The sequence below is a fragment of the Talpa occidentalis genome, unplaced genomic scaffold, assembly GCF_014898055.3.
Source record: "Talpa occidentalis isolate TD23 unplaced genomic scaffold, MPIMG_talOcc4v2.1 talOcc4.6, whole genome shotgun sequence".
Taxonomy (NCBI): domain Eukaryota; kingdom Metazoa; phylum Chordata; class Mammalia; order Eulipotyphla; family Talpidae; genus Talpa; species Talpa occidentalis.
The window spans coordinates 519,853-535,659 of record NW_023604972.1 but is presented as its reverse complement, the minus strand read 5'-3'; the positions used below and the strand labels follow the sequence as shown (position 1 = coordinate 535,659).

Here is a 15,807-nt window from a genome sequence, read left to right as displayed (position 1 = left end):
AAAATTTACAGGGGCCTCCCGGGTGGCGCAGCGGTTGAGCGCTGGGTTGCGAGGCTGCCCGCAGCCTCTGCAACGCTTGTTCGATCCCCGGCCACCGGGTGAGGGTCCCGCATGGCGCGCAGACCTCTCCTGCTGCCCGCTGCTCCCCTCAGCAGTGTCCTTCGGTCCTTCTGCCTGTTCTGTTCCCCGCTCTGGCTCTGGTGAATTCTCTCACCCTCCCGCGCTTCTGACAGTGCCCAGTGCTTGTATAAATAAATAAGTAAATCTTAAAAAAAAAATTTTACAAACATTCCTTTTTTCATAAATGATAACCCATGATTGCTTTTGATACTGCAAGTACCTCCACCTGTCTTCCCTTTTTTTTTAAGATTTATTTTATTTATTTACTTATGCATACAAAAGCTGGGGTGTAGGTCAGAAATGCAGAGGGTGAGAGGATTCACTAGACAGAGTGGGGAGCAGAACAGGTGGATACACTGAAGGTAATTATTTCAGACTGTCAGCCAGTGATATGAGACTTCTTAGCTGAATTATAGTTTTTGAATACTGGGAAAAATACTGCCTCAATTGTGTGTGTGTGTGTGTGTGTGTGTGCATGCACACGCACTATTCACAGGGTATTAACTACAGACATTGAAGTTTACTCTTCATTGTTATCATTTTCTCTTTTTTAAAATTTCTTTTTAATATATGTATTTTTTTAATATTTATTTATACAAGGACTGGGGTACAGTCAGAGGCGAGGGAGGTTGAGAGAATTCACCAGAGACAGAGTGGGGAACAGAACAGGCAGATGGACTGAAGACACTGCCGAGGGGAGCAGCGGGGAGACAGGAGAGGTCTGCTGTGCCATATGGGTTTCTTCCTGGCTGGCTGGGAATCGAGCCATGGCTGTAGAGACTGCGGACAACTTCACAGTGCGGCGCTCAACCCGCTGTGCCACCGGGGAGGCCCTTAAATTTTCTTTTTATTTATATATTTTCCATCATTGTTCATTTTTATTTATTTTTTAAAGATTTACTTATTTTTATACAAGAACCAGGGTACAGGCCAGATGCGCGGGAGGGTGATAGGACTCACCAGAGACAGAGCAGGGAACAGAGCAGGCAGACTGACGGAAATACACTGCTGACGGGAGCAGCGGGGACACGAGAGGTCTGCTGCACCATGTGGGATTCTCGCTGGCCGGCCGGGATCGAACCCGCGCCGCAGAGGCTGTGAACAGCTTCACAGTGCGGTGCTCAACCGCTTGCACCACCAGGGAGGCCCTTTCATTTTTAAACAATGTTTGCTTCCCCCCACCCCCTTCAGGTGTAGTCCCCACAGAATTTCCTTCACCCGTGCACCTGTGCACCATCACCACAGCCCCCTGTGCTCCGCCCTCCCTCCCTCTGATCCCTCCTCATCCCTCTGTCCTTTTACTTAGCTAGACAATCAACAAAACAATCAAGCCCTGATTTGTAGTGTGTGTCAAAATTCATGGTGCAAATGTGACCACTGTCTCTGAGTTCAAGCTCCTTCCGTGGAAGGAAGCTGGGGTGAGCTTGCAGCAGCACATGCTTACACCACATTCCCAGAGTGGTTACCAGAGGCATAAATAACGTCTAGGAAGTGGGAACGCCTTGGAAGTAGTAAGATGAAGTTAGTATCTTGTAAAGGCAAAGTAGTAAAATAAATACAATGGGCTAATGAGAAACTTGTGAAGGTCCTGGAAATTTAACGATGGGTTCTTGCAAGGCTGTGAAAGCTCCAGCACCCAGCTGTGGGGGGGCAACTGGTACAGCCCCCTGGAGAGCCTCTGGGAGTCCTCTGTAACATCACCTGGTGCCTTTGAGCAACGCCCCTGCTCTGGGGCCTGTATCTCCCAGCCCTCCCAGTCAAGAGGAGCTCCGACCAGGCTCTCACAGGCTGTTTGCAGGGCAGGCAATGGGAAGCAATGTGAGGGCTTAATCCTTGGGGAATATAAAGTTACCGTGCGGTGGGTCTGTCCGCTGAAGACACAAAATACAGGGTTGTCATTAGCATTTGTCGGCACACACGTCAGGACATACTCCAAGCGCAGTAGAGCAGGGGTGAGGTGCTGGGGGAGAGCAGCGCGCTCTGGGGCTGGCGGTGGAAGAAAGACTTGGATGAAATAAAACCACAGTCTGCCCTCACCCCAAGCAAGGAGGACAGCGGGCCCTGACCCCAGGGCACTGCTCTGCAGCCCTCGCAGCAGCCCAGGCGCGGAGAGAAGGGGAGGCCGGACCCCTCCCAGTGGACTCAACCAAGCGGAAAGAGGGAGACTGAGCCATTAGGAAGACACAGGCTCGCGCTCGCGGTCCCCCAGACGGCGCGTGACAGGAGTGGGCAGACGCGCCGGACGGGGGAGGGAGGCGCGGGCGGCCGGAGGACAGGGCTGGGAGGTCGCCCCTAGGCGCGCCTTCCTGCGGTCAGAGGCCGGTTCCCGGGCTCTGGGCCCGGAGACAGGGGCTGCCTGGGGCACGCGAGGCGCTGCCCGGGGGAAGCCCCTGCCCCGGACGGTCCGGCTTCAGCTGAAATCTCTGCTTTGCGGCTTCACGGCTGCCGCCCAAGGACGGCTCGGGCCGGCCCGCGGTGCCGGGGCTGACTTCGACCCGCGGGCCGGACGGCAGCGCCGGCCACGCGGGAGGGGCCGCCCCAGCCCCGACGGGTGCGGGCGGCGGCGCAGGCCCCAGCGAGCGCGGCCGCCGGGACGGGCGGGCCAGGCCGGGGAAGCCGCGCCGGCCCTCGAGCCGCGATCCGCAGCGCCTCGGCCTGGCGGGCCCTCGCGGGAGTGAACGGACGCGCGCCGGGGCCCGCCCGCGGGGAGCCCCGACTCTGCCGCCGGCTCCGACGGCCCCGGGCGCGCGGCGCGCCCCAGCTCCCGCGGGCCCTCCGGCCTCGCCTCCGCGCGGCGCGCCGCCCTGACGTCACCCTCCGCGCCGCCCGCCGGCCCGTCCCTCCCGGCCGACGCCCCGCCCAGGCCCCGCCCCCGACGCCATGTTGGGGCCCTGCGGCGCGTAGGTGTCTCCATAAGATGCCGGCGCGGCGGCGCCCGGCCCCCCAAGATGGCGTCCATGCGGGAGAGCGACACGGGCCTGTGGCTGCACAACAAGCTGGGGGCCACCGACGAGCTGTGGGCGCCGCCCAGCATCGCGTCCCTGCTCACGGCCGCGGTCATCGACAACATCCGCCTCTGCTTCCACGGCCTCTCCTCCGCCGTGAAGCTCAAGCTGCTGCTCGGGACGCTGCACCTCCCGCGCCGCGCGGTGGACGAGGTAGGGAGGCGGCTCCGCGGGCCGAGCGGGCCGAGCCCCCAGCCCCCCCGGCACCCCTCCCCCTCCTCCCGCCCCCCGGCACCCCGCTCCCCCCCAGCCCCCGCCCCCCAGCTCCCCCAGAACCCCGCCCCCCGCGTCCCCCTTCAGCCCCGCCCCCGAGCGCGGAGCCGGGCGAGGGCCGTGACGCCGCTGGTCGCTCCGGGTCCGGCGCCGCCTCTGCGGCCGTGGGGGGCGCGCGGCGTCCGGGGCGCGGGGGCGGGGGCCGGGGCGGGCGGCCTCGGCCCCCCCGGCGGCTTGGGCATGGGGGCGCCCCCGGGGGCCGCTGGGGACCCCGGGACGGAGCTGGGAGAGCCGCCCGGCCCGGCGGTCCGGCCCGAGCGCCCCTCGGTTGCTGGCGGGTCGCTTCGGCCGCCGCCGCCCTGGCAGTTGAGGCCAGAATCGAATTTTGAATTTTATCAAACGCGTAAAATCCCGTCGCAGTGAGGCTCGGGCCCCGCCCGGACAGCCCCGCCCGCACCCCCAGCACCCCCCGTCGTCGTCCTCCCCCCCCCCCCCCGTGACGCGCTGCGGGGTGCCTCGCGCTCCCGGCGAGCTTTGAGGGGCCGCCCCCTGGAAAGGGGTGCAGCTGTTTTGTGCTTTCCTCTTTGGAGCGTTTGTTTCCTGACGGCGGTGTTGCCTCCCGAGCGCGCTGCGGCACGCAAGCTGGCGGGGCACCTGCAGTATTTCTTTTTTTAAGATTGATTTATGCACGCAAGAACTGGGGTGCAGGCCAGCGGTGCGGGGGTAAGAGGACGCCCCAGAGACAGAGTGGGGAACAGAACAGGCAGACCGAGGGAAATGCACTGCTGAGGGGAGCAGCGGGGAGACAGGAGAGGGCTGCCCCGCCCTGTGGGCCTCTCTCTCTGGCGGGCGGGATGGACCCGGCGCTGCGGAGGCTGTGGACAGCTTCACGGCGCTGCGCTCAGCCGCCTGCGCCACCAGGGAGGCCTCGCTGATTTTTTTTTAAAAGATTTTATTTATTTATACAAGAGCTGGGGTACAAGGCAGAGGTGTGGGGGTGAGAGGATCCACCAGAGACAGAGTGGGGAGCAGAGCAGGCGGATCCCCTGAAACATGCTGCTGAGGGGAGCAGCGGGCGAGTCAGGAGAGGTCTGCTGTGCCCTGTGTGCAGCAGCTCCCTGGCCGGGGATCGAACTCGTGCTGCAGTGGCTGCGAACAGCTTCATAGGTTGCGTCTTAACCCCTTGCGCCACCAGGGAAGCCCTGTCTCTTACAAGTTTTCATTAGCAAATCATAGTGCTTTCTAATTTTTAGGATTTTTTTGTTTTAACTGATTATAATGGGGGTTTTAGGATTTTTTTTTTTTAACTGATTCCTCTGTAATTGGGGATGTTTCTTTGTTTCCATACATTAGAAGGAGACGTGTTTTAGCTGTATTAACATTTGTCAGAGAATGTGGTCTACATTATTTCAGTCACCTGAAATCTAAGATTTGCTTAATGGCAAAGTATATGGTCAGTTTTTGTAGACCATGTATGAGCTTGAGAACCTTATTCTCTAGTTTTGAGATCCCTTGTGTTAGTGAGATCAAATTTGCTTGATCATATTGCATAGGTTTACTGTATTAAATTATCAAGTAGTGAGGAGTGTGTTGACCTCTATTATGAATTTAGTTTTTCTTCCTTACAAGTTTGTCAACTTTTGCTATAGTTGCCTGGTGAGCAGAGCCATGGATCTTTATATAGCGTATTCTGTAGCTGATGTTTTTTCCTTAAAGTCTGTTTTTTCCTGGCATTTATTATATAGTTTTTTGTTGGCTTTCCTTCACTGATTTTTCTTTACACAGAGCGTGTGCTTTCGGACTGACCTTGTTACCAGAAAGTTTAGTGAAAGACTTCATTTAGCTAGACTGCTAAAGGACTGAGCCATTCTGGGTAATTTACTTTTCTGAAGAGCATTTTTGTTTTTCATTTATTTTCTTAGTATGAAGAACTTTTCTAAAATATCTTTTTTTTTTTTGTGTGTGAAAGATTTATTTATGCATATAAGAGCTGGGGTACAGGCCAGAGATGTGGGGGGTGAGGGGATTCACCAGAGACAGAGCGGGGAGCAGAACAGGCAGATCGACTGAAATCCACTGCTGAGGGGAGCAGCGGGGGAGACAGGAGAGGTCTGCGCGCCATGTGGATAGCTCCCTGGCTGGGGATCGAACTTGTGCTGCAGAGGCTGCGATTGCTTCATAGTGCGGTGCTTAACCCCTTGCGCCACCAGGGAGGCCCTCTAAAGTGTCTTAATTCACTTGTGTCTGTTCTTTATTTTCAGTTGTTTAAGGACCTGATGCCATCATTCTTAAGACCATATTTTTCTACATAGGACCATAGTTGCAAGACCCGGAGGGACTAGAGGACTGGGTTGGATGTGTCCCATGCTATATGAGACACAGGTCTCCAGAGTCACAGAACCAATAGGGTGTGTGTGTTGGGGCAGGGGTGGGGAGAGTTGTGTTTTGTTAAAAAAGAATGGACTGCTGTGATCCTGGCATCTGAAGTTCTGAGGCTGGAGAGCCATGAGAGCTGATCTAGGCCAAAGTCACCAGGCTGGAGACCTAAGAAATTCAAACCCAGCTCTGTGGTCAAGACAGGAGTGTCATCATGCCTTGTTCTGTTTATGTCTTAAGTTGATTGGATGAAGCCTGCCCACATGGGGGGGCGGGGGCAGCAGTCAGCTTCATTCCTCCAGTTGAAATGTTACTCTCATCCACCCTCACAGACACTCCTGGTATCTTGTTTGAGCAGATGGCTGTGGTCAGTCCAGTGGACACATAAAACTGACAGTTATACACAGCATCTGCTATAACTTGTGTTCCTTAATGAAATCCCGAAGCCATCACTTGTTTGTGATGTGATCTGTATCTCCTTTTTTTTTTTAAAAGATTATTTTATTTATGCATACAAGAACTAGGGTACAGGCCAGAGGTGTGTGTATGAGAGGAATCACCAGAGACAGCGGGGAGTAGAACAGGCAGGTCTACTGAAATCCACTGCTAAGGGGAGCAGCAGCCAAGGCAGGAGAGGTCTGCTGCGCCATGTGGGTAGCTCCCTGGCCGGGGATTGAACTCAAGCATAAGTGGCAGTGGCTGGTGATAGCTTGATAGCGCTGAGCCTTTAACCCCTGCGCCCCCAGGGAGGCCCTGATCTGTTCCTCTTAACAGCCAAGTGAGCAGTAGTTCTCAGCCAATACCAGGGAGGACTTTCCTCATTTGGTATTTTATTTTTTTCACTGAAGTTATAGAAATGAATTCAGGCCCCTCCTCTCTTTAGACTTCACTACCTGGTTAGGGCAGCAGGAATGAGGTCTTGAAGACGGAGGCAGAAGACATCATACATGCAGTGTTTGTTCACTGCAAAGTCTCAAAATGTAATAATGACTTCATGATGTTTTAGCTCTATTTGAAAGGACTGTGAGGAAACACTAATGAAGCCAGTGTCAACTCCAGAAGGAAGTTTTAGGGAGAACAGAGGTGACTGAGAGAGAGCTCCCCGCAGAGTCCTCTGGGCAGCCCTAAGGTTCTGGTCATCACCGTCTGGGGGCCATGCGCGCATCAGCCAGGGCAGCGAACAGGATGCTGTGAGAGTGACATGCCCTAGCAAGCCCTTTTCTTCAGTCACTGTGGCCACCTTGCTCCCGGAGGGACTCTTTTTTTTTTTTTAAAAAAAAGATTTATTTATTTATTTACGCAAGAACCGGGGTACAGGCCAGATTCGCAGGAGGGTGAGAGGACTCACCAGAGACAGAGCGGGGAGCAGAACAGGCAGACGGACTGAATACACTGCTGAGGGGAGCAGCGGGGAGACAGGAGAGGGCTGCTCGCCGTGTGGGACCCTCGCTGGCCGACCGGGATGGAACCGGCGCTGCAGAGGCTGCGGACAGCTTCACAGCCCGGCGCTCAACCGCTGCGCCGCTGGGGGAGGCCCTGCTGGAGGGACTCTTGTCTGACTCAGCCTCTCAGAAGCTTCCCTATTGGATGTCTTGTCAGGAAGAGGGAGCCGTCCCACTCGGGCCTGACGCTCAGAAGCTGCCTCCAGGTCGTCAGACGCGTCACAGGCCTTCCGTTTCTGACGGCATGTTTTGGTGAAAAAAGGTTTTTTTTTTTTTTTTTTTAATAGAGGCATGTTTGTTTATTTATTTATTTATTTGTTTGTTTGTTTGTTTTGTTTATACAAGCACTGGGTACAGTCAGAAGCGCGGGAGGGTGAGAGAATTCCCCAGAGCCAGAGCGGGGAGCAGAGCAGGCAGAAGGACCGAAGGACACTGCTGAGGGGAGCAGCGGGCGGCAGGAGAGGTCTGCGCGCCATGTGGACCCTCACCCGGCGGCCGGGGATCGAACCAGCGCTGCAGAAGCTGCGTGTGGGCAGCTTCGCAGCCCAGCGCTCAACCGCTGCGCCACCGGGGAGGCCCTGAAAAAAGGTTTTAAGTTTATCTTACGAAATTTGTTGGGTTTCTTGAAATCATGGTTGTAGTTCATCAGTTGTAGAAAACTCTCAGCAATCATCTCTTCAAATAATGGCTTCCAGCTCTTTTTCTTCTTGTCTCTGTGACTCTCCCTGGGGTGTGTGAGACTTCGCTGCTCCGCAAGGTCTCCGCTGTGTTCTCGAGTGAGTCCCTCTGCGGCCTCGCACCGCGTCTCCACTGCCTGTCTTTTCCTTCCTGCCGTTGCTTCTGTTTTACTTCTTTTTTTTTTTTTATTTTTATAGAGGCATGTTTTATTTATTTGTTTGTTTGTTTGCTTGTTTTGTTTTGTTTATACAAGCACTGGGCACAGTCAGAAGCGCGGGAGGGCGAAAGAATTCACCAGAGCCAGAGCGGGGAGCAGAGCAGGCAGAAGGACCGAAGGACACTGCTGAGGGGAGCAGCGGGCGGCAGGAGAGGTCTGCGCGCCATGCGGGACCCTCCTCCGGGGGCCGGGGAGCAGCCGGGGATCGAACCTGCGCTGCAGAGGCCGCGGGCAGCTTCGCAACCCAGCGCTCACCCGCTGCGCCCCTGGGGGAGGCCCTGTCACCTAATTTTTGTAAGGCCTCTGAGCAAAGAATTTTTGGAATGTTATGAGGGGTTATTTCTTTTTGGAACAGTGTCCTGTGGTGCTGAAGCCGTGCGGGCTCACTGCCCCCGCCTCTGCCGGCACTGGCTTGCGTCAGCTGCGCTGGCAGAGGTGCTTCGGAGTCTGTGCCTCCGGGTGGCGTTGTTGAGTCATGGGATGTGTTTACTTGGCCAAAGTGCTGACTTTGTGCCCCTGCAGTGCCTGAGGGCTCCCGGGCCCTGCCGTCAGCGCTGCTGCTGGCCCAGGTTTCCGTTTTCTCAGCTCAGCCGGCTGGCCGGGACGCTTGTGTTCTCGCCGACGTCGCTGGCTGAGTTGGGCCTGTGGCCCCGTCTGTTGACTTCTCGGGCCTTCTCTGTATCGTGGCGTCTGGTCATAGCATGTGCCCGTTCCCTTTGGTTCGCTGCCCTCGTGTGGCTCTGCAGGTGGCTCTGCAGAAAGCAACAAACTGAGTCAGGAGCGGACAGGGCCCCAAAACGGCAAGGCGGGGGGCCGCCGGGGGGGGGCGGAAGGGCCACCCCTGCCTGGGCTGAGACCAGAGAGCCGCCAAAAAGCCCCGAAAGGCTGAAAGCGAGGGCTCCGGCAGCACAACACCCGCACGGCGGGGGCCGGCGGCCAGACAGGGGGCAGTGCCCGCTAGGGGACAGGCCGCCGTCCGGGGGTCTCGCCCGCATGCGACATTGCAAGAGCCGTCCGGCTCCAGGGACGGCCACCAGGGGCTCCGTCTTACCCACAGGGAGACGCGCTCGCCGTACCCACACGGGGCGGCTGCTCACCCGGAGCGCGCGGGGGGCGGGGGGGGGGCCTGGTCACCAGCAGCGCTGCCCGGCGTGAAGGCCCCTGGAGGCGGCGTCAGAGCCACCCGGCGCTCACAGCTCTTGGGAGTCGGCGGGCGACGCCAACAGCAAACAGCTCTTTGAGGCGCCAGGCCCGGGACCCTCGGGGCTCCCCTCAGGCCACCGGCAGGGCCGAGGCGGTCCCGCTCCTGCGGGCGCCGCTCTTCCTCTTTTCCCCGAGCCAGGGGCAGAGTCTCCCCGTCTCCTCGGAGGCTGGAGCCGTCTTCTCTCCCTCGGGCACTGGCGCCCACCCTGGCTCCCGGGCGCTGTCAGGCCCCCACGCCTGATCGGGCCGCTCCTCAGTCCTGTGGCGGGCCGGCCCGCAGCCCCGGACGGGTCCAGTCCCGGGCGCAGGAGGCGGCTCTCCATCACAGGCTCCGAGGCGGGTCCCGGCAACAAGGCTCCGTGGGCCAGTGAGCCCGTCAGCTCCCAGCGCGCACCGGATGGGTCCCCCCGTGGTGCGGGCGGGCGGCCGCCACACACAAGGGCTCTGAGGCCACCTGCCGCGGCTGCAGCGACGCAGACCTGCGGGGCCCCGTGCGGCGCCTCCCTGTGGTGCTGGCAGAGCTCGGGCTGGGGCGTGGGGGGTTCCTCGTGCCCTGTGCTGCCTGGCGGCCTCTGCTCTCCTCTGCGCTGGCGGGAGCGCACCAGGCCCCACCCATGCCCGGTGCGCCTCGGCCTCCTCGGCCCCTGGAGAAAGGCGGGCGTGCGCTCAGGGCCCGTCTGTCCTCTTGTGCCACCGCCCCCGGGGGCCCTCGGGAGCCTGGGGCGCTGGGTGTCCCTGGGCAAGGCCCCCTCGCTTGCAGCAGCGGTCGGCCGGCAGGTCATGGAGAAGGCGGGGGGTGGGGGCAGCTCGGGCAGGACAGTCCCCGCTGCTCCCCGCCCGGTGGAGGGGGCTGCCCCTGAGCACCGGCCCTGCTTTCTCCCAGATGAAGGGTGCCCTGACTGAAATCATCCAGCTCGCCACCCTGGACTCGGACCCCTGGGTGCTCATGGTTGCGGACATTCTTAAGTCCTTCCCCGACACCGGCTCGCTTAACCTTGACCTCGAAGAGCAGAACCCCAACGTCCAGGACATCCTGGGAGAGCTCAGAGAGAAGGGTACGGCGCGCCGTTTGCTGGGGTCGTGCACCCGCCTGCGAGGGAGCTGACCTCAGGGCTGTCGGGGGCCGCCCCAGGGGGTTCTGCGCGCCCGCCCTGCCCTCCTGGACGCGGGGTGTCTCCGCCCGTTGCCCGCACGGGCTGCCCATCCTCACTGAGGGCGCCCAGAGACGCGTCCTGGAGACGCCAGTTGGGTCATTTGGAGCAGGAATGCACCCCCGAGGTGCTGTTTGCAGAGCGCGGGAGAGACACGGCGCCTCCCTGGCTTCCTCTCCCTCCGGAGCGTGGGCGCCGCGGCCCTTGCAGACGCCGGTGCCTGCCCCACGGTGGCCCTGCCCCCTCGCCAGGAGGCTCCCGGCTTCGTTCCCTGTGCTGCTGCCTGCGCGGCAGAGAAACTCCCAGAGCTTTGGGAAGCAGACCCTGGGGGTGGCTCAAGGAGGGCCCAGGGGGGTCCACCCCCACCTGGGTGACCTGTTCCAGGCAGCAGGGCCCGGCTCTGTCCTCTGCTCGAGGTGGGCTTCTGGGCATTCGGGGGGATCAGGAGGCCGGGAATGTGCTGGGCTGCCCTCCAGGGCAGTTCCTCGCCTCCTTCGGGCCGGGGGAGCCCCTCTTGGGTGTCAGGCCCACCCGGGATGTGCGGGCTGCTGCTTCTGCGGACCGGGGGCCAGGCGCGGCCAGGAGAGGCTTCTGACCGGGCCTGAGAAGCCTGGAGCTTCATGGACAGGCCTGGCCTCCCGAGGGCGCTGCCCAGCCAGGTCTGCTGTAAAAAGCTCCTGGGCGCCCCGCAGGAGGATACCCGCCCGGGGCAGTGCAGGGCCCGGTTGCTGGGAGGGGGCGGAGGTGCGTTTGTGGGCGCCGCTTGTCTGTGGGTGCCATGGCGGGTCTGCGGCTCGAGCAGAAGCCGCGTGGCTAACGCTGTGCGGGGCCCCGACGCGCCTGGGGCCTTCCCGACCGCGCAGTGAACGAGTGCGAGGCGTCGGCCATGCTGCCGCTGGAGTGCCAGTACCTGAACAAGAACGCCCTGACCACGCTGGCCGGGCCCCTCACGCCGCCGGTGAAGCACTTCCAGCTGAAGAGGAAGCCGAAGAGCGCCACGCTGCGGGCCGAGCTGCTGCAGAAGTGTGAGTGCGCGGGGGGCGCGGGGGGCGCGGGGCGGCCCCGAGCGGACGGCCCCTTCGTCTGTCTCCCCGGCTCGGCGCTGGGCTCCGGCTGGGTCCGTGGAGGTGCCGCGAGGCGGCCTGTCCTGGAACCCGCCCGGAGCCAGCGTGGCTGCCGCGGGACCGCCCTTGACCCAGAGCCGTGTGGGCCGTGCGCTCGCGGGGTTCCCGGCGGCGGGGTGCTCGGGGAGACGGCCCTGCACCCTCGGGCGGGAGCCACCGCCAGGACCCGGCTCGGCGCCGGGGCGCCACCCTCGCCGCCCTCACCCGCGGCCTGCACAGACGCTGTCCCCCGGGGCGGCCTGAGCGGCGTCTCCGCAACCACGTGGACCCGTGCGGAAACGCGCCGTGCGTGCGTGCGTGGCTCGGGGCTCGCCGCCCTGCGCCGGGGCCGCGGGGGGCACCCTGCCACCTGATTTCTTGCCCACAGCCACGGAGACCGCCCAGCAGCTGAAAAGGAGCGCGGGGGTGCCCTTCCACGCCAAGGGCCGCGGGCTGCTCCGCAAGATGGACACCACCAGTAAGCCGCTGCCGCGGGGCGCGTGCGCCGGGCCCCGCCTGGCCTCCTGTGGGCCACGGCCTCTCCTCGGGCCACGGGGGTGCACCCAAAACATACTGTTTTCCCTCGTTCACGATGCCAGATCAGGGTGAGGCCCCAAGCGCCTCTCGGGCCTGTTGAGCCGAGGAGAGCCTGGGCGGGGTAGCCGCTCCCAGCGCCACCGGCCCGCGGGGAGCCTGTCTGCCTGCACCCTGAGCCGGCCGTTGGCCCCACGCCGGCGCTCCAGCCCGCGTCTTTGTCTGGATTGGGGACAGAAAGCCCAGCCCCGTCCCGCCAGAGAGCGTCTGAGGGGAGACGGCGGGCTGCCGCTGGGAGGCCTCATCCCCGCTGCCCGCTGTACGCTGGGGCCTGGCCAGCCCTGTGCCCCGTGCCCCTTGGGTCACTTGCAGCGGTCACCGGCAGGCCCACGCTCTGGATGTGCTCCCGCAGGGCCTGCCTCTGGGTGGCCCCGGCCTCACCTCAGCACGGCGGCTGCAGGCGGCCTTGGCAGCTCGGGCAGCTGGCCTGTCCTCGTCTCCGCGCCCGGCAGGGCACCCGGGAACCCAGAGGACGAGGCAGCGTGTCCTTGCAGCCTCCTGGGGGGGGGCTGCACTCAGTGGGCGGTCCCGGCCCCTCGGCCGTGCCCAGCCTTCGCGTAGGGCAGGGGGAGGGGCGCGGCTGCCCGGGCCGGCCTTTCTCGGGCTAGCGGCCAGGTGGGCCCTGGGGCCCTGACAGGCAGGACCAGGCTCAGAGGAGAGGGGCCCCCGCTGCGCAGTGTGGGTGACGTGCCGGGGGAGGGTCTGCATGGGCGCGTGTCCGGCGTTTGCCCCGCTGGCTGGCGCCCGCCCCAGTGCTTGGCCGCGGGGACGGAGAGGGGGCCTCATCCCCTAGGGCGCGGGGGCACCCCGACAGCCCTGGCTCACCGCCACTCGCCGCCGCCCCTCTGCAGCCCCGCTCAAAGGCATCCCGAAGCAGGCCCCGTTCCGGAGCCCGACCACCCCCAGCGTCTTCAGCCCCGCCGGGAACAGGACCCCCATCCCGCCCTCGCGGACGCCTCTGCGCAAGGAGCGGGGAGTGAAGGTGGGCGCCCCTCCGCGCCCTGGGCCCCGGGGCACGCCTGGCGCCCGCCTGCCACTGAGGGCGGCCTCTCTGTTGGCAGCTGCTCGACATCTCGGAGCTGGACATGGTGGGCGCCGGCCGCGAGGCCAAGAGGAGGAGGAAGACGCTCGGTGCGTGCTCGGTGCTGCCCGTGGGGCCGGGGGCCGCCTTCTGCCCCCCCCCCCTCTCGCGGGTGCCCCTCCGAGGATGAGCCGTCGGCGCTGGGCACGGGGGGCCCTGTTCACCCCGCTTCCACCCGGCGCCCTCGGCAGAAGCCGCCCTGGGGGCTCGGGCCTGTCCGTGGGGGGCGGCCCCGGCCTGACGGCGCCCGCTCTGCGGCAGATGCGGACGTGGTGGAGAAGCCGGCCAAGGAGGAGACCGTCATCGAAAACGCCACCCCCGACTACGCGGCCGGCCTGGTGTCCACTCAGGTAGCCCAGCGCCTCCGGGCCTCGTGGCCGCCCGTGGGCCCCTCGTCCCCGCTGCGTGTGCACGCGTGGGCGGGTGGCTGAGCCGCTGCCCGCTGGGGCCCCGACGCGGGCAGCACAGCTGTGGGCTCGCGGCCTCCTCACCACTGCAGCTTGGCGTTCCCTCCGTCCGGCAGCGGCGGGCACTGGGGGGCCGGGGGGCCAGACGTGGCCCCCATGAGCTCCACTGCACTGCTTGGAGGCCCTCGCTGCTGGGCACACCCACAGGCGCCTTGGCGGCGGCGGCAGCTCCTGGGCGCCGGGCTGCTGTCCTCGAGTGCCGAACTGGGTGTCCTTGGCACGGGCCTGTCCACCTGCACCGGCGCTCGTGGTAACGTGGTGCTGTGGGGCGTCTCCTTCCCGAGTGCCCTGCTGTGGCCAGGCAGAGGCTAGGCAGCGCCCGCATGCAGGGGCTGGACCGGCGGGGGGCGTCTGTTGGGGCCCACAGCCCAGCCTCCATGAGCCCCGCTGTCTTCCAGAAACTCGGGTCTCTGAACGAGCCCGCACTGCCCTCTACGAGCTACCTGCCAGCGACACCCAGCGTGGTCCCGGCCTCCTCCTACATCCCCAGCTCGGAGACCCCGCCGGGTGAGTGGGCTGCGGGATGGCAGCGCCGGCCAGGACCCCGGCACGCCTTTGGAGGCCAGGACTTCGGTGTCTCTTGTGACCAGCGCAGGTTTTCCAGGGAAAACGTTTTCAGCTGCGTTGCCCTTTCTGGGGACAGACGGGCCACTTAGAGTAGGGGTGTTGGCATCGCCCGGGAGAGCGGCCCGGCCCCCAGCACCCCTCACCTGTCTAACTCTCCCTGCAGCTTCATCTGCTCGGGAGACCAGCCTGCAGGCCAGCCGGCCCCCCGAGGAGCCCAGCACCCCCGGCCCTGCTCTGCCCACGCAGTTCAAGCAGAGGGCGCCCATGTACAACAGCGGCCTGAGCCCAGCCACGCCCGCGCCCCCGCCTGAAGCACCCGCCTCACCCCTGACACCCACCACGCCCCCAGCCGTCGCCCCAGCCTCCCAGACGCCGCCGGTGGCCATGGTGACCTCACAGACCCAGCCCCTGGCCCAGCAGCAGCAGCAGCCCAAGAAGAACCTCTCTCTCACGGTAGGAGTGGCCGCTGGCGAGGGGCCCGCCGGGATGGGGGTGGGAGGGGTGGGCAGCACACGGGGCCCTGGCACCCACACCCCGCCTGGACTTGCAGAAGGAACAGATACTGGCCGCACGGGAGATGTTCAAGACGGCCAACAAGGTGACGCGGCCCGAGAAGGCCCTCATCCTGGGCTTCATGGCCGGCTCCCGAGGTGGGTGCTTGGGGCCGGGGGGGGGGGGGGCGGGGGCGGGGCGGGCGGCCTCTGCCCATGGCCCTGCTCTCCGCAGAGAACCCGTGCCAGGAGCAGGGCGACGTGATCCAGATCAAGCTGAGCGAGCACACGGAGGACCTGCCCAAAGCCGACAGCCAGGGCAGCACCACCATGCTGGTGGACACCGTGTTCGAGATGAACTACACCACGGGCCAGTGGACGCGCTTCAAGAAGTACAAGCCCATGGCCAACGTGTCCTAGGCCGCCCGCCCGGGCTGCGCCGTCGGCGCTCGGAGGGCTGGACTGAGTTTTTAAGATTTTCCCAGGGGTTACCTTCTGTGCGATGAGACGCTTTTCTGTGTTCAGTGATTCTATTTTCAATGCTGACGTTCATCCAGAACGTTCGAGCTTCCCGATCCTAGCTGCGGCTTTCTGCCTGTTCGTCTTTCTACCTTTTTAAAATTTTTTCTTAGATTCCACTGGCCGTGCGGGGGGGGCTTTCCTCGCTGTTGCGGCGGCCTCTCCCTCCACCCCACAAGCTTGAGGGGCCCCAAGGTGGCGCCTGGTGCTGCCGAGACTGGGTGGGGGCCCCGCCGGGGCCGCAGAGCCGGGGGCGGGGCCTGTCCGTCGTGGCTGGGGAGACCCTCGGAGTCATTAAAACAGCGTTTCTAAAGCGAGCGCCTGCAGCCGGCCTGTCCTCTGCTCCCGGGCCCGCTCCTCGGGGCGCCCATGGGCGGGGTCCTGGGCCCAGAGGCCGGCGCTCCTGGCCGCGCCCCCTTCAGCAGCCCCCGGAGCGTTCCGGGGCCAGCGCCACCCCGCGGGCTGAGGTCTGGGCGGGCGCCCTGCCCCGCGGGCGCTGGCCGAGGACGGCACTGAAGGTGGGAAACGCCTCCCCTCGGAAGTGCGACCCCAGGTACAAGAAGGTGAAGAAAAGGGCCTT

The 15,807-nt window shown here is 63.3% G+C and overlaps 2 protein-coding genes across 4 annotated transcripts in view; one reads left to right on the top strand and one right to left on the bottom strand.

Annotated features, from left to right (window-relative positions):
- Positions 1-2,995: 2,995 nt before the first annotated feature.
- On the top strand, positions 2,996-15,575 carry NELFA (negative elongation factor complex member A). 2 transcript variants are annotated; one of them, XM_037529895.2, is made up of 11 exons: positions 2,996-3,278; positions 10,138-10,309; positions 11,269-11,430; positions 11,897-11,986; positions 12,954-13,084; positions 13,164-13,233; positions 13,445-13,533; positions 14,049-14,157; positions 14,381-14,670; positions 14,768-14,867; positions 14,944-15,575. In XM_037529895.2, exons 1-11 carry the CDS (start codon positions 3,069-3,071, stop codon positions 15,126-15,128), a joined length of 1,608 nt encoding a protein of 535 aa, XP_037385792.1. In that variant the 5' UTR covers positions 2,996-3,068; the 3' UTR covers positions 15,129-15,575. The 2 variants fall into 2 exon arrangements, with proteins under 2 accessions (XP_037385792.1, XP_054544467.1); XM_054688492.1 differs by lacking the exon at positions 2,996-3,278 and adding an exon at positions 3,846-4,061.
- NSD2 (nuclear receptor binding SET domain protein 2) overlaps positions 8,333-15,807 on the bottom strand; it is a 45,058-nt gene continuing 37,583 nt past the window's right edge. The window contains exon 19 of one of the 2 annotated variants that reach the window (XM_054688490.1): positions 8,333-8,803. In XM_054688490.1, the coding sequence (XP_054544465.1) occupies positions 8,538-8,803 (266 nt within the window). In that variant the 3' untranslated portion in view covers positions 8,333-8,537. The remainder of the gene's footprint in view (positions 8,804-15,807) is intronic. The other variant, XM_054688489.1, reaches the window with a different exon arrangement.

Excerpts from the sequence above, each read along its gene's own strand:
- NELFA (XM_037529895.2), top strand. The coding sequence starts at position 3,069 with ATGGCGTCCATGCGGGAGAGCGACACGGGCCTGTGGCTGCACAACAAG. Across the intron at positions 13,534-14,048 it reads CCGGCCTGGTGTCCACTCAG|AAACTCGGGTCTCTGAACGA; the intron begins GTAGCCCAGCGC and ends GCTGTCTTCCAG. Across the intron at positions 14,868-14,943 it reads CTTCATGGCCGGCTCCCGAG|AGAACCCGTGCCAGGAGCAG; the intron begins GTGGGTGCTTGG and ends TGCTCTCCGCAG.